Consider the following 23,489-nt stretch of genomic DNA (forward strand, 5'->3'; position numbering starts at 1 on the left):
CTGATAAAGACTCTTCCAAGAAGGCTGATATGTCTTGCAAATTCAATTCAGAAGGCTGATTATTTACTGTTGGATTCACCTTGGGTTGTTTGGATTCAGGCAAATAATAAATGTTATTAATCGGTGGAATGGCAGATTGAGGATAAGCAAGAACTTCTAGAAGGTATTTTTTTAGGAAATCAATCGGAGCAATTCCACTTGTAACAGGAAAGTTCAATATCCGTAGGTTTAAACGTCTATTGTAATTCTCAAGGTGTTCCAACTTTAAAGAAACCTTCAACTTATCTTTTACCAAGGTGTCTATTACTACATTAAGGGAGGAGATTGTAGCTTTCTGAGTAGATAGTTCAACTTTTACATTTTCAAGATTTAACGATAAAGAATCAAATTTTTTTACCAACAAAGCCGTATCCTGGGATGTTTTTGTCACCGCAACCGTTAATTGTTGTATAGCTGACCAGATAGATTGTAGAGTCACCGCCTGGGGAGTTACTAACTCCCTGTTCTTATCGTCTGCTTCCCGCGGCCAAACGCCACTGTCTGAAGGCCTCTGGTCTCCGACTTCCGGTTCCATCGTACCTTCCACGCCTGGCTGAAGAATAGCAGGACAAGGCGGTGGATTAAGCTCCGGTGGGGATAATGATGTCTCGATCCCTAGTGGAGACGTCGCTCCTTCGACTAGTCCAAACACGGGATCCCTCTCACCGGTATTCACTGGGGTACTAGAGACATATCGCAGAAGCGTTTGCTGACCGGGGGTAGGTGTTCGGGCCGGCAGTGGTAGACCCTTTACTACCCCCTTTCTCTTTGTATGCGGCATTTGTTAAGATTGGTAAATCTAGAAGTAAACAGGAGAACTTCAGCTTATGCGACCGCGAAGTCTCAGCGTTGAGCCGCCATCTTAACTCCTCCCTCGGTTGGGGGCACATTTTGAGTGCCGCCCGCCTCGCTTCACCTCCCCCCCCCCATCACCGCCTCGCACCCCCCTCACCTCACGAATACCTTTGCTGGCAGGGGTCCCCAACCCCTGCCAGCCAGAACCTTTTTCAGCGCAGTCTCCGGCGCAGCCGCGTTCCTGCCCTACTCTTCTTGCTCTTCCTATCCTGTGCACGCTGACACTCCTGAAGCACAGGACAGGAAGAGCAAGAAGAGCAGGGCAGGAATGCGGATGCGCCGGAGACTGCGCTGAAAAAGGCTTCGGCTGGCGGGGGTTGGGGACCCCTGCCAGCCAAACCAGGGGCCCGGACATAATTTGTGGGGGCCCAGGCCCCCCACAGCTACGCCCCTGCTGCAGAGACGCCAAAGAGAAACAAGGCGACCCAGACCCTATGGAGACTCACCAGAAAAATACAAAAACTGCTTTTAACATTAAAAAATAAAATGTTCTGGTGGCAAGACAAGCTCTATGAAGCTGTGGTGAAAAGAGGGGGGGGGGGGGGGAGGAGGTGGGCACCACTGGAATTCAAATAATTCTTACATGTCCAATGGTACGGCTTTGTTATTTGAACCTGATCCAATTTTATCTGGTAGGTGTGCAGCCATTCATTCATAGCACCTACTTCACCATGGCCAGGAAAGGACTTTTGTTTAAGCTACGATGGAAACAGGTAGCTTAAGTGCTGAAATATTCAGTTCATGATAATCCAGAAAATTAGAACAGTCCAAATTGTTCCTTGTCTGTAGAAAAAAAAACACACTTAGGGGTCCTTTTACAAAGGTGCGCTAGCTGTTTTATGGCGCAATAAATGCTACCAATGCCCATAGAAATATATGGGTGACTTAACGTTTCACTCGTGCTTATTTTTAGCGCGCATTAAAAATGCTAGCGCGCCTTTGTAAAAGGACCCTTTTATCACCTTCCAGCCATAGCTCCTAAATGCCTGGCAACAACCAGCTCTATGTATCAGCTTGTGCTTTTCATTTGAGGAATGAAAAACATGTATGCTGGAATTCAGTATCTAGCAGGCAAAGTCTATGGAAAAACACATTAGTCATACAGTTGTTAAAGTTATTCCAAAAAGCCATATCAAAAATTAAAATTTCCATTTCAGTATACAGCAAAGCATAAAACAAAATGCTTTTGAACATGATCTAAAATGTAACGGGGTATAGTTGTGGTAAGAGATTTCAGTATCAGTGTTCTGTGCCTGACTAAATATTGCTGAAAACAGGTGTGGTTATTTGAACACCTGCAAACACCAGTAAATTCTGGCAGCTGCTTCTCTGTCTCAAATTTCTTCTCCTCATTGCTTCCACTGCCAACCTCACCCACCCAAAATACAAACAGTACAGCCAGGGAAGAGAGCATTCATTGGTTTCCTCCTTAGAATGGCCATGGCTTCCGTCATGCTTTGAAGTCACATAGATCTCTACAGTAAATACACGGCTTCTCTCTGTTGTTCAACTGGCAGCCCATAGCTATTTTGCTCCAGCGCATTAGAATTTAAAATTCCCTAAAGGCTTCACGGAAGCTTATTTTGCATTTTTTTCCTCTCAAAGACGTGATTATATAACCAAATATTTGATTAGATTTTCAGTCCGGATGGTGTTCATATACCTGCATAAAATATATGTAAACAGTTTTGGTTGTACTCACAGAAAGGCATATATCAAACCCAAGACCCTTTACTCTTTTACAGGCTAGTTTTCAAAAGCTTGCCTCGGTTATATTTGAGTGCTATGGTATGGCTGTTCTAGGCTGGTTTTAAATTTGCCCAAATAAATGAAGATTTTGAGTAGGTCTGTTTACCTGTAGTCCACTCACAAAGTCGAAGCAAATTTTCAAACTGTGAAGGGAAAGAAGCATTTTATTTTTGGATTTTGTATGAATGAATATTATTGGGCTGTACAATGCCTGGAGACTGAGAATAGTGTGGGAATTTAGACACCAATGGGCCGATCACAAACAAACGCAGACAATATTTGCAACATACTAGTGCCTGCGTTTGCTACCGCCCCATGATAAGAGCCCCCGAGCATGTGAAACAACGCGCTCGTGGGCTCCAAACGCAACTAGCATGCAAATGCATGCTAAACTTATTCCTCCCCAATGATCAGTGAGCCAAATATTGGTATGCTGTCTGCGATAAACTTTACGCCAGCTAAGAACTGGCATTAGGGTTTGCAGACCACTGAGGAGGAATGGTGAGCCCTGTCCAGCATGCATCTGCATGCTAGCAGCCCCCCCCCCCCCCCCGACAACCTGTTCACAGACCAATATACTGCAATCTAACCATCCCAGGCACCTAGAGTAAAAACTACTGTGAAGATCTCAAACTTGAGGATTCATATAAACACAATAACTCCATCCAAAAACAAAGCCTGAAACTTAAACTGAACCCATCATTCTATTGGAAACCAGTGAAGCTCAAATACAGGAGAAATGTAATGCCATGCAAATACCTCTGATTAGTATGCACTGAAGAAAGCCCTGACATGAGGCCTGGCACCATTCACAGAACAGGACATTTGTGAAGAACTTGGAAAGCTTAAGTAGGTAAAGCCATGGGACTGGATAGAATTCATCCCATGATACGTGAAATTCTTTTGTACATAAAACAAGAATGGGATCTATCATATCTAATGATTTTTTTAAAATTACACTTTCAACAATTTATATTAAGAATCAAAACCAAAGCATAAGGGCCCTCTTTACTAAGGTGTGCTAATGTTTTTAGTGCATGCTAAAAACGCTAGCATACCTATAGCGCAGCTTAATAAACAGGGCCTTAGGTTGGATAGAGGAAGAAATCCATAACACACACAAAAAACAACCTCGATGCACAAGTCCAATCTATGAGAAAGTGTGTGTGTGTGGGTGGGGGGGGGGGGGGGGGGGGGGGAACTTCCAAACTCAAAAAAAAGAACTAAGGAGTAAGAAACTCCCAAATATTGACCATGTACTTAGCCCTCTTTTAAAAAAAAAATACTACAGATAACAACAACACACAAATTCAGGAATTTCTCCAGCTGGTCTGGTTCAACATACATACTGTACTTATCAATATCAAATTTATTTTTATAGACCACTAAACTCCCCTTTTCAGGATTCAATGTGGTTTACAGTAGCACATAAAAACAAAGTCAACTTACAGCAACACACACAGTAATACACCTTTCAGATCTGGTACAGTTTACAATAAAAAGAATATTCAACTAAATAACATATTACTACAATATACTACGTCAATACATTTTAATCCTAAACCAACATATAATAAAATCGTATCTACCTAACTTGAAAATCTCTTCTTCGGAAAATTAATCAGCAACTTCAAATAAAAATGAAGCTCCTACTTCAAGTATCCTGGGTTTTAATCAATATCTTATGCCTCAATTGAGAGGCCTGAGACACAGTAACATAGTAGATGACGGCAGAAAAATACCTGCACGGTCCATCCAGTCTGCCCAACAAGACAAACTCACATGTGCTAGTTTTTGTGTATATCTTACCTTGATTTGTAACTGTCATTTTCAGGGCACAGACTGTACAAGTCTGCCCAGCACTATCCCCGCCTCCCAACCACCAGCCCCGCCTCCCACCACCGGCTCTGGCACAGACCGCATAAGTCTGGCCAGCACTATCCCCGCCTTCCACCACCGGCTCTGGCACAGACCGTATAAGTCTGGCCAGCACTGACATTTTTTTTTTTAGTCTGCCCCCCTTCAATCTCATTTCATGCCCTCTAGTTCTGCCGCCTTCCCATCTCCAGAAAAGGTTCGTTTGCGGATTAATACCTTGCAATACATGCAAATTTTGGCCACAGAATAGCAAACCTTTCTTTTTTAAAGTATGTTTTATTATCCACATAACAAAAAGGTGGCTAAGAGTAGCAAAAGTAGTAGTAGTATTCCAAGTGATCGCCAAAACATTTGTCGGACTGGGAAGCCACTATATCATAACCCACTTCTTCACCTTCTTTAACAAAACTAAAAGGCAAATATTCAATAGAGAGATATGCTCAGCCTAAGAAAGCAATATGACCTAAATACACAAAATCAAGAGATAGCAAATGAATTCAGGGAAAGCTAAGACTATGAAGATCCCAAACATTATGGCAGTTTTCCATTGCCTCTTTCTGCAATGCAAAGAAACTCTTATCTAACCCCAGAAATTCCCCCAGACTGCAAAATCATAACTTGAGGTTGTTGAACCCAATTTCTTCCCCAAGGAATCTAATCTAGTATCCACCTTCCGAAAATGTTAAATTTGTAAATAAACATCCGACATGAGTTAAGTCAAACAACCCTGGAAATAATTTCCATTCTGATCACAGAATACCAAACGTCCATTAAAGATGCATCTTGCCTTTCCTCGCGTGTTACATAGTAACATAGTAGATGACGGCAGAAAAAGACCTGCACGGTCCATCCAGTCTGCCCAACAAGATAACTCATATTTGCTGCTTTTTGTGTATACCCTACTTTGATTTGTACCTATGCTCTTCAGGGCACAGACCGTATAAGTCTGCCCCGCACTATCCCCGCCTCCCAACCACCAGCCCCACCTCCCAACCACCGACTCTGGCACAGGCACAGACCGTATAAGTCTGCCCAGCACTATCCTCACCTCCCCAGCCCTGCCTCCCGACCCCGGCTCTGGCACAGACCGTACAAGTCTGTCCAGCACTATCCCCGCCTCCCAACCACCAGCCCCACCTCCCGATCTTGACTAAGCTCCTGAGGATCCATTCCTTCGGCACAGGATTCCCTTATGCTTATCCCACGCATGTTTGAATTCCGTTATCGTTTTCATTTCCACCACCTCCCGCGGGAGGGCATTCCAAGCATCCACTACTCTCTCCGTGAAAAAATACTTCCTGACATTTTTCTTGAGTCTGCCCCCTTCAATATCATTTCATGTCCTCTCGTTCTACCACCTTCCCATCTCCGGAAAAGGTTCGTTTGTGGATTAATACCTTTCAAATATTTGAACGTCTGTATCATATCACCCCTGTTTCTCCTTTCCTCCAGAGTATACATGTTTAGTTCAGCAAGTCTCTCCTCATACGTCTTGTAACGCAAATCCCATACCATTCTCGTAGCTTTTCTTTGCACCGCTTCAATTCTTTTTAAATCCTTAGCAAGATACGGCCTCCAAAACTGAACACAATACTCTAGGTGGGGCCTCACCAACGACTTATACAGGGGCATCAACACCCCCTTTCTTCTGCTGGTCACACCTCTCTTTATACAGCCTAACAACCTTCTAGCTACTGCCACCGCCTTGTCACACTGTTTCGTCGCCTTCAAATCCTCAGATACTATCACCCCAAGATCCCTCTCTCCACCCGTACCCATCAGACTCTCCCCGCCTAACACATACGTCTCCCGTGGATTTCTACTTCCTAAGTGCATCACTTTGCATTTCTTCGCATTGAATTTTAATTGCCAAACCTTAGACCATTCTTCTAGCTTCCGTATGTCCTTTTTCATGTTTTCCACTCCCTCCGGGGTGTCCACTCTGTTACAGATCTTAGTATCATCCGCAAATAGGCAAACTTTACCTTCTAACCCTTCGGCAATGTCACTCACAAATATATTGAACAGAATCGGCCCCAGCACCGATCCTTGAGGCACTCCACTACTTACCTTTCGCTCCTCCGAGCGAATTCCATTCACCACCACCCTCTGGCGTCTGTCCGTCAACCAGTTCCTAATCCAGTTCACCACTTTGGGTGTCGGACTTTGGTCAGGTCTCCAGACTGTGGATTAACATGAATATGTCACAGGTCTTGAGTCTGATGGAGGCAAGATGGAAAGGAGTTTTTTTCTTTGCACTGGGTTTGTACGGGTTTGAAATATTTGGATACATTTATCCTGCGTATGCAGTCTTATCTATATAATCATAAAAACATCTCTCTCCTATTGCGGGAGTCGTTTGACCTCTAGTGCTAGTTCCCTTTGGCATTCTCTCTATGGGGTAGGATTCACTTGATTAAAATGATTGTGCTTCCAAAGTGGATGTATGCTCTCCAAAATCTGTCTGTGATTTTGCAGCCAAGAGATTTGCAACAACAGAATCAGGTAATCCAACGCTTTCTTTGGCAGATGCAGCGTCCATGCACCTCACTTTCTCAGAGGGAGAAGGCATGGTATTACTGAACCTCAAAGCTATGTTGCCTGTAACTTGAGATTTGTAAACTGCCTTGGGTGATCATTGACCTATAAATATGATCTCGATATACTTATAAGTAAAAATGTAATGTTTCAGATTCAAAAGGGAACTATCAGAGTGCAGATAGCCAAGAGTTAAGTACTAGGCTGTGCAGGGTTAGTCCAAATTTCCCACTTGTGAAATCAGCTTATGATCCTGTAGCTCACTGGAATCGAGGTACTGCACTATTTACTCCTGGGGGAATTCTGCACAACTGCAGAGATCACACAGGAGGGAGGAGGAGGAGGTAAACCGCTGCACATTGGGTCAATTTCTCCTCCTCTGCCGACTTAGACCAGACTGTTTAAGCAAACTGCTGGGGGGGGGGGGGGCAGAGCCGAGAATGCGCCATTGGGATTTGGGGGAGGGACAGAAAAAGCAGGAAAAATGAGAGGTAGGGGTGTATGTCTGGTGGAAGGAGGAACAAGAGGTAGGGGTGTGTGCCTGGGAGGAAGAATGACTGTTTGGACACTACATGCGGGAGAATGCTTGGGGCTGAATTAGGGGCCTTGCTTAGAGGGACAGAGAACTGCAGTTGGAGTGTGAGAGGAACTAGAGAGGCTGGAGCTTGAGAAGAGAAATGAGAGAGAATTTCAGACCTTAGGATGGGGAAATTCTGTACAAAAACAAACAGTGCAGAATTTTCAAATACTGTGCGCAGAATTCCCTCAGAAGTAACTGTTCTACCCCATGGTAGTGCTTCTACCATCTTGTGAGTTCCAACTAATGTTGAACTCACAGGTTGGTAGTTCTCCCTGTTTACCACATCTGTTCTGCTCTGGTCTCTTGTGACCTGTTTCAAGCGATATACTGAACAGTACAGTCAATACCCCTTTAGCTCCTTCAGTAGTACGGAATGTACTCCCATCAGATTCCATAGCTTTATTTACGTTCAATAGTGCCATCTTAAATACTACCTCTTAAGCAAGAGAAAGGAGACATTAGGAAAATGCACAGCAGTTGAAAAAAATGAAGAAAAAACCCACACAACACACACAAAGATATCTTTGGGGGGGGGAAGGGGGAGGGAACAGGTCAAAATTACAGTCCAGTAAACCTGACCTTAGCGCCAGGCAAAATCATAGCAACTATTATAAAGAATAAAATGTATAATCCTTTAACTTAATTTAAAAAAAATAAACTTTTACATTTTTTTCTCTCTTTTTTCGTCTTTTCTTCCCTTCGTTTCAGTTGCATCCAGTTGAATGACCATGTATCATCTTCATATTACTGCAACTGCTATCTATCTAAGTCTACTTATGTGATGATTGTTACCAGTCTTGGAAAAGACGGGATATAAGTATAGCAAGTAAATAAATAAATAAATAAAATTACCGAACACAGAAACATGGTTTAATGAGACAATCAAAATGGATTCAGCTAAGGGAAATCTTTGCCTCACCAATTTGCTTCTTTTGAACAAGCCAGTTGATGTGTATCTAGATTTTCAAAAAGCTATTGACAAAGTCCTCATGAGAAACTCCTAAGAAAATTAAAAAGTCGTGGGATAGGAGGAAATGTTCTGTTGTGGATTGGAACCTGGTTAATAGATAGAAAACAGACGATAGGGTTAAATGGACATCTCTATCGATTAAGGAGGTGGTATTTAACATTTACAAATGATCTGGAGATGGGAATGATGAGTGAGGTGATTATAGAGTGGAGGAGTGGCCTAGTGGTTAGGGTGGTAGACTTTGGTCCTGGGGAACTGAGGAACTGAGTTCAATTCTCACTTCAGGCACAGGCAGCTCCTTGTGACTCTGGGCAAGTCACTTAACCCTCCATTGCCCCAAATACAAATAAGTACCTGTATACAATATGTAAGCTGCATTGAGCGGAAAAGCGCAGGGTACAAATGTAACAAAACAAAAAAAAATTATATCTGCAGATGACACAAAACTATTCAAAGCTGCTAAATCACATTCAGACTGAGAAATTGCAAAATGACTTTAGGAAATTGGAAGACTGGGCATCCAAATGGCAGCTGAAATTTAATGTGGATAAATGCAAACTGGTGTACATTGGGAAGAATAATCCAAATCAGTCACTTGAGGCTAGGCTCCACTTTAGGAGGAGTCAACATCCTAAAAAAAAAAAAAGGAGAAGATCTAGATGTCATCTTGGACAATATGATAACTGGTTAGCATGTGGCAGCAGCCAAAAACATCCCAGAATGCTCGGCATTAGTTAAGGGACAGAAAATAAGACAAAGAATATTATAATACCTCTGTATAATTCTGGTTGCTGTATCAAGATACAACGGAATCAGAAAAAGAAGGGCAACAAAAATGATTACAGGGGTGAACTCTTCTCATATGAGGAAAAGCTTAAGAGGTGAGGGCTCTTCAGCTTGGAAAAGAGACTGTTGAAGGGAAATATGGTTAGAGGTTTACAAAATCCTGAGGAGTTAAAGGGGTAAACATGAATCAATCGTTTCAAAAGGTATAAAGACTATGGGACACTCCATGATGTTACATGGTAATACTTCATTGCTGGAGGTGATGGTAACGGCAGTTAGCATATCTGGATTTTTCTGGATGAAAAGCCCATAATCTGCTATTAAGATAGACATGGGGAAGCCACTACTTATCTATTGAATCAGTAGTAGAGAATGATATGGGGACCCACAGTAACCACGAAAATGGGGACGGGGACAAACTTTGCCCCTCTGTCATTTTCTACTTTGAAGCCTGTTAATGAACTTGACTGTTATTTATGTTTAAGTGATGAAGACAACGATATTTAGATTTTTTTGGAAAAACTAGCAACTAGCAACTAGCAACATTTGCATAGGGGATGCTAAGAAGACATTTCCTATTGCAGGAAGGACTGTGGACGACAAGAGAGCTAGACTGAATCCTGAGATTGTTGATGACTTCTTATTCATCCACACATTAAAAAAACATAACAGTGCTTCATAGGGCATATTTCTCCCCTCTAGGGCATACAGAACAGGTTGTATTTTGTACCCCTGGGCATTTTAACAGAGTGGATTAGGATTCCTTGGGGTAGTAGAAATCAGCTATTGTTGGGGTTGGAAGGGTAGAGAGTGGTGATGAAGAGGTTTATTATGGATGCTCGTTATTATTGTGTATGTTTTGTATTTGTAATTTATACACAACAGTTGCACAGCATATTGTTCCTTTTTATACTTTAATAAAAAGATTTAAATATAAAATCATAATTGTTCAAGGCTTCTGCAGATGAGGACAGAGCCCATGGGGACGGGACGGGGACAGAGCCTGTGGGGACGGGACAGGGACAGAGACAGAACCTGCAGTGATGGGGTGGGGATGGAGACAGAACCCACAGGGACAGGGCAGGGACAAACTTTGTCCCCGTGTCGTTCTCTAATCAGTAGCATAGAATCTTGCTACTCTTTGGTATTCTGACAAAAAGGAACAGGAGTAGTGAACATGGCAACAGGGATTAGGCTATACGAAATACTACATGTCTCTTATTTATTAGGATTTACTGCCTTTTTGAAGGAATTCACTCAAGGCGGTGTACAGTAAGAATAGATCAAACATGAGCAACAGGCAATTACAGCAGTAAAAATATTTAAAAACAATACAAAGTATGGCATGGTATACTACTTAACATGTCAACACAATACGTAATAGATTATAATTGATAGTGAAGGGTAAAGCAAAGATGTAACATATAGATAGGTAAGAAAGTAGGAAGAGTTAGAAAGTAAGGTGTTTGATTTAAAGAAAGTTGCACATGAGGTCAGAGAGATGGTTAAATACTCTCAGCTAGGGTAGGGTAGGCGCAGATAAACATGTTCTGCTGCAGTATATGCAGCCTGAGTCACTCCTTGTGTCTGCGAGTGAGACTAACAAGTTAGTTACTTCTTCCATTAAAGGCCTGGTTGAACAGCCAAGCTTTCACCTGCTTCCTGAAGTAGAGATAGTCTTGTGTTAGGTGCATTCCAGAGTGTGGAGGCTACTCTGGAGAAGGCTCGCTTGCAGGTATTACATTGTGTAATGTCTTTTGGAGAGGGTGTGGTTAGTGAAAGTCCTTGGGAGGACCTTAGTGTCCTTAAAATTCCTACTACACAACTTTATTTCATTTAATCTTATTTTATTTTGCTTCATCTTATTATAAGACAAGGGGGCATCCGATATTCTTCTCTAATAGCACACGGCTATTCCAGAGCCAAGCTCTGCAACTTCAATCAATCATGTGCCTCCAATGTCTACATTTATATAATATAAAAAATATTTTAATCCATATTGTCATTCTAACAGTAGCATAAATTCAAAAGAATCAAATAAAATAATGAATACTTACAGTGCTGGCCAACTGACAAAGAAGCACCCGACGCCAACATCAAACCAAGGTGTTTTGGTCAGTAGGACCTCCATCCAGGGTAATACAAACCAGATGCTAAAATTGTCAACTATGCTGACAAGACAGACTTCTACAAAAGGACAGAACTCCTGTATGTTTTGCACTCTTTGGGATTCTGTAAGGTACTTGTGACCTGGATTGGCCACTATTGGAAGCAGGATACTGGCAAGATGGGCCATCTGTTTGACCCAGTATAGTTATTCTTATTCTCTTAGGTTCTACAAAGACCTGTAACCTGCCAGTTTAGTCAATGTTTTACCTAATCGATGGTCTTGTCCGTTTCAACTCCCTTTGTGCCTATGTTTGTAAGAACCAAAATAGATGAATTCAAAATCCTCTGAAGACTGATGCAGGTGTACCACTCTTAGCGGAAGAAAAACGTGCACATACCTCCTCTTCCTTCAACTTCATGACAGTACCTTTTTCAAAATTTTCATTTTAGGGAGAACACTTAGTTCACTTATTCTATGGAAACAGCTAGACATTTGAATGCCTGTGTATATCTTCCTTTTCCAAATAAGTACCTTGTAAGGTACCTTGGTCAACATTGCTCAGTGTAGTCTATACACCATTTTGGTGACTCATTTGAATTCTCAATTATTTATTTATGGTTCATTTATACCCCACAGCTTCCCACAATTGCAGGCACAATGTGGCTTACATGAATTACAAAAGTAGAGAAGTACAACACATGAATTTTACAGCAGAATAAGGAGAGAACACTAACAACAATTAGGGTGACTAATAAGCAGAATTACTAATGGAGTAAGTTTTTTCAAAAAGGAACGTTTTCAACATCTTCTTGAAAAGGTGATGATCAGATTGAGATTTTAGGTTCAGAGGTAAAGCATTCCAAGTCTTCAGGCTGGAGTAGTGAAAAGTAGAGGCAAAAAGAAGCTTGTATTTGACACCCTGGCAAGACAGATAATGAAGTTGGAGATAGGTGCGAGCTGTGTTGATGGCATTTCTAGGTGGGAGGTCAATTAGAGGAATCATGTATTCCGGAGCTAGACTGTAGATAATTTTATGCGTTAAGGTGCAGAGCTTGAAAGCGACTCACTCTCTAACTGGGAGCCAGTGCAGATTGAGACGTAGAGGTACCTCTACCTTGTCATTGTTTTGTATATGTAGCATTCAGAACTAAATGGTTTATAAGTGGGTCTTAGGTCTCTGTTGATACTTCCCTCTTTCTACTAGTAATACCTTCTTCTATGCACTTAAGTATACTGTTGACTTTAACTGCTTTGTTTCACTGACTCTCCAAGTTAACCAGAGATGGCCCCAATTCTCCTTCCTATACAACTTCTATTTCTCCATCCCTGCCGGGGGGGAGGGGAGGGGGGAAGCCCTACATTTCTGCAGCCCAAAACAATGCCCAAAAGAGGCAAAGGAGAAAAAAAACAGACAAGCTCAATTGTTAGTAAAGCTAGCAATAACTCTAGTACAGGCTTGTCCAACCTACAACCCAGTCCACCGAGTGCTTTTTTTCTGGCCTCGGAAATTTGGTAATTCATGTGGTGCTTACAGCACATTTCTTTCTTCCTCACCTCAACTCAGCTCTCTATGGCTCAAACTTATGGAGAGCCAAGTCGTGGTGGGGAAGCAGGAATCCCACCATTTCCTTGTGTAGCCGAGGTCAGGTAATGGAAAAGAAATTGGGTGAAGGTGGGGGGGGGGGGGGGGGGGGAGATGATGCACTGTCATTTTACCACTATTTGATGAAACATGCAGCAAAATACAACAGTGCGTGTTTTGGCCCTCCGAATGTTACAAAATATAAAATGTGGCTCCCGACAGCAAATGGTTAGACAAGCCTGCTCTAGTAGATGGGGTTGGTCTCTAACAGATCTGGCTACTAAAAATACAGGGTTGAAGGTTCAATTTATTTGATATACCACTTATAAGGGAAAGGGAAATGGGACTTGATATACTGCCTTTCTGAGGTTTTTGCAACTACATTCAAAGCGGTTTACATATATTCAGGTACTTATTTTGTACCAGGGGCAATGGAGGGTTAAGTGACTTGCCCAGAGTCACAAGGATAGTATAGTCTAAGTGGTTTACAAGGACAAAATCATAATAGTAAAAGGAGAAAGAGCAGTACATAACATAGACAAGACAAGGAAATAAGAAAAATAGGAGAGAAAAACTACAGAGTATGTCAAGGAGAATAAGATGATGGAAAATACAAGAGGGAGGATAAGACAATTCTATACATGGTAATCTCTTCCAGTTTTTAGAAAGAGCATATCATTTGTCATGCCTTGTTGGAAAACTGTCAATTTAAACACTAGGTCTAAAACAATTATTTGGAACGCTTATTTCTTAATTTCTCCCCTTAAAGGTTGAATCAAGGTGTGGTTCCACCACCGATATAAAAAGCTGCCTGTATGCTCATACCCACACCAGTACTGGTCTAAAATGGCCCTAAATGGTCTATGAAGAAGGGTTGGCATAACATTTGCTCTCATTACCTTTACCCACATATTAACTAGAGCTAAGAATAGGAAGCACACCAAAGTATAACCCCAAATACTCTCCCCAAAAGCTTTGGGATTCTGCATGTCATTTTCACATTAAACCATTTCACTACACAGTAAGGTAGATAGATAAAACAAGGTCTACGATTTGTAATGTATTCATATTGTCTTTCTTATACAGACTTATGCAATAAAAGTGTTTCAAAAGGCAAAGGTGTGCCCAGAAAGTGCCTCTTGAAACTAAAAAAAAGGCAGTCTAAGTAGAAAGTATTGATAAACAGGCAAAGAAACCTAGATCAGCATTCAAATTCTCCCTAGCCCTAAAGACATCTTTAACAAAATAAAATAAAGATATTTGCATACTGCACTAATAAAAGAGTGATCAGAATTATTGTATTAGGATTTAGGTCACACCTTTTCAGTAGTAGCTCAAGGCATTTCCCCATCTCAGGAGGGTTTACAATCTGAGTTTTTAACTGGAATATTTCATTAATCTCTGCCTCAATCATAATGGACAATACATTTAATACCTAATTATTTCCTCTTCAGACTAAAGCATTATTAATCCTCATTGGTAAAGTCCAAACTAAAAAACTGATTTTAAGCAAATGCTCCAGTAGTACCACTGGAGGTTTGGAAAACAGACATCACCCTTAAGCACAGGTGTGACCATAACTTTACATCACACTTTACTCCTGGTGGACTTCTGCACCGCACAGAATTTACCTTTTTCATGCAGAGTCTGCAGTGCTCCGGGAAAAAAAACAAACAAACACACATGGTACTACCGCAGTAGTACCACGGAACAAGGACCACAATTAGTTTTATCCTGCGGTAGTGCTCACTGGGGGCAAGAAAGAACCCAACTCTTTCCTAACCGCTGCTCTGGCTGGTCCCATCGCTTCTTCAAAATGGCCACCGAGACTTCAAGCAGAAATCCCATAAGCATAGGCGTAGACTGGGGGGAGCGAGGGGGGGCAATGCCGCCGCGCCATTAGTTTAAAAAAAAACAAAAAAAAAACCACATGCAGGCACGCGCTCCTCTCCATCCGCTTGGCTTCCCTGCCCTCTCTATCTGCGTCCCGCCTTCCTCTGACGTCATTTCCTTTCAGGCGGGACGCAGACAGAGAGGGCAGGGAAGCCAAGCGGACGGAGAGGAGCGTGTCCGTCTACCCCTCTCTCTCTCTCTTCCTCCCTCCCTCCGGCGCAGGCAGCAGTCTTTTCCAGCGTTCCTGGCAGCGGTAGCGTTGTACACGCTGCCTTTGGCTCTGCCCCAAAGCCTTCTCTTCAAGTTCCTGTTCCCACATAGGTGGGAACAGGAACTTGAAGAGAAGGCTTCCGGGGCAGACCGAAGGCAGCGTGTACATCGCTACCGCTGCCAGGAATGCTGGAAAAGACTGCTGCCTGCGCCGGAGAGAGGGAGGAAGAGAGGGGGTAAACGGAGTCACCATCTTGGACCTCGCGGGGGGGGGGGGGGGAGCAGAGGGAAGATGGATGGGACAGAGGGATGGTGAGCAGAGGGAAGGAACAGAAGATGGATGGGACGGAGGAGTGGGGAGCAGAGGGAAGGAGCAAGAGATGGATGGGACTGCGAGGGGTGGGGAGCAGAGGGATGGACCAGGAGACGGATGGGATTGGGAGAGGTCAGGCACAGCAGAGGGAAGGAGCAGAAGATGGATGGGACGGAGGGATGGGGAGCAGAGGGAAGGAGCAAGAGATGGATGGGACTGGGAGGGGTGGGGAGCAGAGGGAAGGAGCAAGAGATGGATGGGACTGCGAGGGGTGGGGAGCAAGAGATGGATGGGACTGGGAGGGTGGGGAGCAGAGGGATGCCTACTGGAAAGAAGACACTGCATAAAACAGAAGACACTGGGATCAAAGCGAATAGAAAAACTAAATGATCAGACAACAAAGGTAAATAAAAGTATTTTATTCATAATTTATTAATTGAAATGTGTCAGCTTTTTGAAATGTGCATCTGTGATATTTTGCCTGTAAATTTAATTTCCTTCCTCCATATTAGCATATTCATTTGCATATGTATATATGCAAATGATATGCTAATATGCTCCGCCCATTCTTTGCCCCCCCCCCCCAAAATGAAACAGTCAAACTACGCCTATGCCCATGAGGCTGCTGCAGGACATCTCAGCAGCCATTCTGGAGAAATGGGGGGCACTAGAAAGAGCAGCGGCAGCAGACAAGAAAGAGGTACTCCCCAAAGAGGTACTCCTGATGGGTGCCTCTGAAGCTCCTCCTACCATGCTGGACTAGTGAGGGTGGTGGGGGGGGGGAGGCTGTAAAAATAGTGGATGAAGTGTGGATGCAGGAAGGGGAGCTGGAAAAATATAGACAGTATCGTAGGGAGGGGGCTGTAAAGAAAAAGGTAGACAAGTGTGCTACAAGGAAACCACTAAATAAAAAAAAATTAAAAAAAAAACAAAAAAACAAAGGCTCTTTGTTCTCTCAACTAATTTAATGAAAATACTGGACTGTACAGAAATTCTGGTTAATTAGCAAAAATACTGTTTAAACTATGACAAACTTGCAGAATTTTTTGCATAGAATTCCATCAGGAGTAACACTTTCAGACTCTTTCCAGATGTACAATTAATAAAGCTTCTGCATATTCAAAAGAAAGATCTCAATAAGTTAATGGAAAGTTGCATAAATATATGATCCAGCCTGAAATTTCTTTCCAAAGAACTGCTTATTTGTCTAAGCCAGAGCGCAACAATGTTGCTCAAAAATCTAGGAGCCAGGCTTGTAACACACCAGCACACACGTGCGCACACAGACACATATACACCCATAACTATCTCTGCCTTCCCAGCACGCACACACTCATAGATATCACCACCCCATATACTCTCCTGCAGCATACACTCCCACCTGCCAGTAGCTGTCTCCCAATGAATTCCCCCCCCCCCACCAACAAAATTCTCAATACTGCTCTCCAGCTTTTTATCTTCTCCACCTGCACATACCTCCCCCAGCTCCTGCATCCCAGCACACTGACTCCAGTTTTCGCGACCCCTCCCCTTCAATAGCACACTCAGTTCACGCTCCCCCACTTCCAGCTATACTAGAGAAACAGACAGAAATGGAAGATAGAGATGCACATTTCCCAAAGCTGGCATGGTCGAACTGATAAAATAAAATATTTTTTTCTACCCGTGTGGTCTGAGCATTGTATTTTTCCATTTGATTTGGTCCATGTCTCTTCTGCTTTTCCTGCCTTTCCAGGATCTCCTGTCTATTCAACATTTCTTTTCTCTCCATGACTGCAGCTAGGAAAGCGAATAGAATGTTGGGTATTATTAGGAAAGGTATGGAGAACAGGTGTGAGGATGTTATAATGCCGCTGTATCGCTCCACGGTGCGACCGCACCTTGAGTATTGTGTTCAATTCTGGTCGCCGCATCTCAAGAAAGATATAGTAGAATTGGAAAAGGTGCAGCGAAGGGCAACTAAAATGATAGCGGGGATGGGACAACTTCCCTATGAAGAAAGCTAAGGAGGCTAGGGCTTTTCAGCTTGGAGAAGAGATGGCTGAGGGGAGACATGGTAGAGGTATATAAAATAATGAGTGGAGTGGAACAGGTGGATGTGAAGCGTCTGTAAACGCTTTCCAAAAATACTAGGACTAGGGGGCATGTGATGAAACCACAGTGTAGTAAATTTAAAACAAATCGGAGAACATTTTTCTTCACCCAACGCATAATTAAACTCTGGAATTGCCGGAGAACATGGTGAAGGTGGTTAGTTTGGCAGAGTTTAAAAAGGGGTTAGATAGTTTCCTTAAGGACAAGTCCATAAACCACTACTAAATGGACTTGGGAAAAATCCACAATTCCAGGAATAACATGTACATAATGTTTGTACGTTTGGGAAGCTTGCCAGGTGCCCCTGGCCTGGACTGGCCACTGTCGTGGACAGGATGCTGGGCTCGATGGACCCTTGGTCTTTTCCCAGTGTGGCATTACTTATGTACATCTTCTCTTCATGTCTCTATCTGTCCTCTTCAGCATCTCTCCTTGTTGTTCCTGTTCCAATTTCTCCCCCACCCATGTTCAGCATCTCCTTTAATGTCCTTATCCTCCCCTTATATTCAACATTGCCCCTCTATGTCCCTATCCTTCCCCATGATCAACAATGCCCCTCAGTGATCCTATCCCACCCCTTTTCCACCACTGCCATGTCCCTGTGTCTATTCTTAATCCATACCCAATATCTCTTGTATGTACCTGTCCCTCACCCACTTCCTTTCCTCCCACTCCCCAGGTCCAGCATCTCTCCCTCTCTCCCCCCTGACCACCTTCGTGGTCTGGCATAACTCCCTCTCTCAGTCCGTGGGTCCAGCATCTCTCCTCTGTTTCAAACCTCAATCCAGTATCTGTCTCTTCTTACCCCTCCTTGTGTTCCCCTTCCTGGCAGGTCCAGCACAGCTCCATCTCTCTCCAGCCCCCCTCCCACCCCAGGGTCAAGCACATCTCACTCTTTTCCCCACATCTTCTCCAACACATCTTTCTCTCTTATCCCCTCCTTGAGTTCTGCGTCTGTCACCCTCTCCCCCCCCCCCCATAGAAAACTTGCCTCCGATCCTATCTGCAGCAGTAGCCTTTCAAGACATGCTGCTCCCACAGACGTCAGTGCCTTCCCTCTATTGGCTTCCACCTTGGTAGAAACAGGAAGTTAACTCAGAAGGCGGGATCGGCAGATGGAAAACCCTGACATCAGCAAAAGCAGCATACCTTGAAAGACTGCCTCTGCTAGTGAGGATCAGAGGCAAGTTTCCCAGAAAGGGGAGGGGAAGGGTGGTAGATATGCTGAATTTGGGAGTGGTGGGAAGAGAGAGACGCCAACTAGATCCAGCAGGTGAGAAAACTGTCAGCAGGGACAAAACCTAGGTGCCAGGTCAACTTTTTTTTAGTCGCCATGGTGAACTGGTGCCTGGGGTTGTCAAGCCCTGATCTAAGCAATCAAGCAAGCAATACATTTTTTTTAAAAATGAGCAAAGTCCCAAGGATTTAAGCTACTTGAACATCCAGTGCACGGAAATCCATAATGGTGCATGTAGCTCCTGTTACCTAAATATTGATACCCAAGGACTCCATTGCCAGGAGCAACAGTGGCGGTAAGGGAACAACTTTGATGAGTACCCACTAAACAAAGGGAAGGCCAAAGACTTAATACTACTCATGTTAACCAAAACACTGGGTGATCAATATAAAGTTCTGATCCATATAAGAAAATTATCCCCCCCCCCCCAAGACAAAATCTGTCAACCTCTGGAACAAAGAAAGACTATTCCTATTTTATAAAGGCCTTTTAAAAATCCAAAGCAAAATCTGCATAAGCACTTAGCATTCTTAAGCACATACAGAATGTAAGTGCCAAATACTGTCTGAGCCAAAGCAGTCTTTAATAAAACCAATCTTGTCAGGGTGAATTAAGCCAGTGCTATAAATTTTCAAGCTGATGGAAAATTATCTTCACAAACATCTTATACGTCCATGTTTAACATTGAAAAAGGCCTATAATTATTATATACTTATATCATTTCCTTCTTTTGGAATGACTAATATTACAGCATCAGGAAAAGTCGACGAATACTATTACCTTACTCAACACCTCTACCAACAGCAGGCCCATTTGTACTTTTATGTGTTCATATAATTTGGCCAGCAAGGCATCAGGGCCCACAGCTTTACTATCCTTAATGCCCAAAATAGCCCAATCATTCATCCTAGGGGTTAGCCATTTATTCAGTATGGATGTGTATGGGAATAACTTTTGGCTCAGTTTGTCACTGTCATACACTCCCTGTTTGCTGTTAATCATCCTATGTCTTCTACACACACTTTCCAGTGAGATACCAGTAAGTTCCCACCTTACCCTTCCCTCCCAGAACAGCCATTCCTCCCTACCTCTCTCTGTACCTGTTTTAATTTCCATCGCCATCCTCTCATGGTACCTTACATGGAAGCATGACTCCACCTACCAAGCCTTAAGCATGGAAAAGAAATGACTGAAGGGAGATATGATTGAGGTTTACAAAATCCAAAATGGTGTAGAATAGGTAAAAGTGAATCGATGTTTCACTCTTTCAAAAAGTACAAAGACCAAGGGACACTCGATGAAATTACATTGAAATACTTTTGACACAAATAGGAGGAAATATTTTTTCACTCAAAGAATGCTTAAGCTCTGGAACTTCTTGCCAGAGGATGTGGTAACAGCAGTTAGCATTTCTGGGTTTAAAAAAAAAAAAAAAGTTTGGACAAATTCTTGCAGGAAAAGTCCAGTGTTATGATAGATATGGGGGATGCCACTGCTTGCCCTGGAATCGATAGCATGGAATGTTGCTACTATTTGGGTTTCAGCCAGATATTTGTGACCTGAATTGGCCACTGTTGGAAATAGGATACTGGATTAGATGGAACATTGGTCTCACCCAGTGTGGTTATTCTTATGATCTTATGCACATTTTACCATTTACCAGGCATGAGACCTAAGTAATCTGGTCGGTGGAATATGCATATTATCTGTACTGCATTTGTTCTCGCTTTGTTATGTGTTTTTAATTTTTGTGATGGATAGGAAAACAAACTTGTAAGTTTTATGTTACACTGTACCTGCTATACACTGCCTTGGGTGAATCTCTTCATAAAAGGCGATTAATAAAGCACAATAACTAAACAAACTCCTGCCAGCAATAATTAAGAGTCTATTTTTGAATGATTGTATGCTGTTGGAAGTTATACGGGAGGGGTGGGGGGTACAAAACAAGCAAAACTACACTTTTTATACCAGATTATAACACTGATGACCTTATGATCAGAACATAAACAGGCAAATTCAGAGCAATCCATTAATTAATATATCTGAAGTTAAACACACATACACTCTGGAATTCACACAAAAGACTTGAGACTTTGGGGGAGGGGGAGGAGGAGGGGGTTTAATTTACTACCAGAAATAACTGTACTTCTTGTCGCTTTAACACTAAACTTCAGCTTTACCTTATTCCCCCTGACTCACTTTTACAAAGCCTGTTACTAAAGAACTAAGCACTCAAAACATGCTGGTGGCGCAAGGCTGCACTAACGATTACTATGCTGGGTTGACACTTAGTGCTGTTAGCATGAGTTAACTGTTGCTGTAGCTAATAAAGCAGATTACTTACCACCACAGCAGAGGGCATTGTTAAACAGTCAACATTTTCCCCAATCTAGAGTTATGGGTCCAACTTGGTGGGACTGCTTGACTGTAATAAGATCAGTTCAGGGCTTTGCCCTTTTTAAGAATGGATTTAAAACTTATTTTGACAAGCTTCTTATAATCAGAAATGTTTAGTAACACCTAACTTTATTTTGGAGGGTTATTGCTCGATTTTTAACCAAGGTTGATTTTGTTTACTTTTATGTCAGAAGTATATGTTTTATTATATTATGTTTTAAACTATGTATGTTACTATTGTAAGAAGCCAAGAACTTTCTAGATTGTGTGAGGTAGTAAATAATGTAATAAATCTCAGCCAGAGACCTCTAGTTCTTCAGTAGAACCTTAACCCTGGTATTTCAGCGGTGCCCTTAACCCACAGTTACTGATGCTGGAGGGATGGTCTGACTGAGGCAGTGCCAGAACATGTCTGCTTTATAATTCAATGAAAAATCCTTAGAGCCCTGAATCAACTTTTATCCAGAGATTTCTTTCAGCAGCTCTGTGTATGGCATGTTCAGACCTTTGCTTTAAACTGATTTTATACAGCAGAAACTGAGCTGATTCCAATACTCCTGTGTTTAAAATCAAGCTACTACAGTAATTGGACACTGATGAGCTATATTTAAAAATAAGGGTCTTAATGCAATTTTGGAAATGGAGTCAGTTAGGTTTGCTATGAAGACTTATGCAACAATATTTTGATTTCTTATTCTTAATTGCTTTCTGAAAATAGTTACGATTTTTCTGATGCATTGAAAGTGTAGCATATGTTGTACAGATCAACGAAAAACTATTCCAGGGGTGAGCAACCACGGACAATGAAAGCCACAACTCCAATCGGCCTTTCAAGATTTCCAGTGAATACGCAGGAGATATTTTTCCATACAATGGAAGCAGTACATGCAATTCAACCTTATGCATATTCATTCTAAAAATCTTGAAAGCCTGAGTTGTGATCTTTGAGGAGCGTGGTTGCCCACCCCTGCTTTACTCTGTTGCATTCTGATTACTTTTAGCAGGGCTGGCATTTGGGAGGGGAGGTTTAAACACAGCAATTGCCATGGGTCCCTATGCCATAGGAGACCCAAACTTGCTTGAAGCTTCCTAGATGGGCTTTGGGACACCCTCCCAAATTTCTACCCCAAGCCCCAGCATACCTAGCCTAGCAAAGGAAGTAGTGTTCTTGAATGGACGGCAAACTCACCTTTTCGTTCACGATGGTCTTTATTTGGGATTCATGCAAAGACTTGATTACATCTATCTGCTCCATCTGTTTTTCCAGTTTTTCCTCAAATTCATTCTTCTTAATTTCAACAGCGCCTCTTTCTGCAGCTGCTCGGCGCATTCGCCCTTCCAGCTCTGTAAAATGGTGCTGGGAAAAGATTAATAAAACATGTTCAGATATAAAAAAAACCCACAGGGCAGCCTCAGTGCAAATTGGTGAACTGCAGCAGGTAGTCACAATAGCGGCATAGAGTTGCTGCTGAACAAGTCAGACAGGAAGGCAACAAAATTTGCTACCACAGAACAGTACTAGCAAAACAGGACTGGCAAATTAAAATATGTGCATGCCATTCCAGAAATGGAGTTCTCCAAAACAGACACAATCGTTATTGGTTAATAGTTATGTTCAATAATTTCTTACATAATACTTAATTTTCTTGGCATGTAATCAAAGATGAGAAAAAAAACCACTCCTCTTAAAGACAAATTGGCCTCCTTTAAGAAACATATTAATTCACTGGAACACCTGCCTATTTTGCAAAACCTCAATTCCTCTGTGTGCCATGTGGTATTTTGAAAGTATGTGGTAATTATATGTAGAGGCCTAATTTTTGACCTAGTAATTTCCTATCATTCAGTCAGAACCAAGGATAGTATTCTGGCACCATGAGACTATCTGCAACTACCTGAGGATTTCTCCTCCTTCCCCCCCCCCTTTTTTTTTTTTCAAAACGTCCTTCACCGGGCACCTGGTTGAGTGATTGCCATTTTACTGTCCTTTGGTTAACACAGAAAATGACAGCAGATAAAGACCATATGGCTATACAGCCTGCCCATCCAGTCCAACTACTAGTCTACTACTATCCCTGCCTTTCCCTTATAAATACTTTGTGCTCATCCCATACTGAATTCAAATAGATAGCAGCCCTCATATTTACACCACCACCACCACTGGAAGCCATTCTATACACGGAGGAGTAGCCTAACGAGAACCAGGGCTAGGTGTTGTTGTTGATGATACGTTTAAACCTTCTGCTCAGTACGCT

At 42.5% G+C, this 23,489-nt stretch overlaps 1 protein-coding gene across 5 annotated transcripts in view; it reads right to left on the bottom strand.

The window, feature by feature from the left end:
• The window catches only part of GOLM1 (golgi membrane protein 1), a 175,835-nt gene that overhangs the window by 114,846 nt on the left and 37,500 nt on the right, over window positions 1-23,489 (bottom strand). For all 5 annotated transcript variants that reach the window (XM_030193680.1, XM_030193681.1, XM_030193677.1 and 2 more), the window contains exon 3: window positions 22,424-22,591. In XM_030193680.1, coding sequence (XP_030049540.1) covers window positions 22,424-22,591 — 168 coding nt within the window. The remainder of the gene's footprint in view (window positions 1-22,423; window positions 22,592-23,489) is intronic.

The sequence above is a fragment of the Microcaecilia unicolor genome, chromosome 2 (assembly GCF_901765095.1).
Source record: "Microcaecilia unicolor chromosome 2, aMicUni1.1, whole genome shotgun sequence".
Taxonomy (NCBI): Eukaryota; Metazoa; Chordata; class Amphibia; order Gymnophiona; family Siphonopidae; genus Microcaecilia; species Microcaecilia unicolor.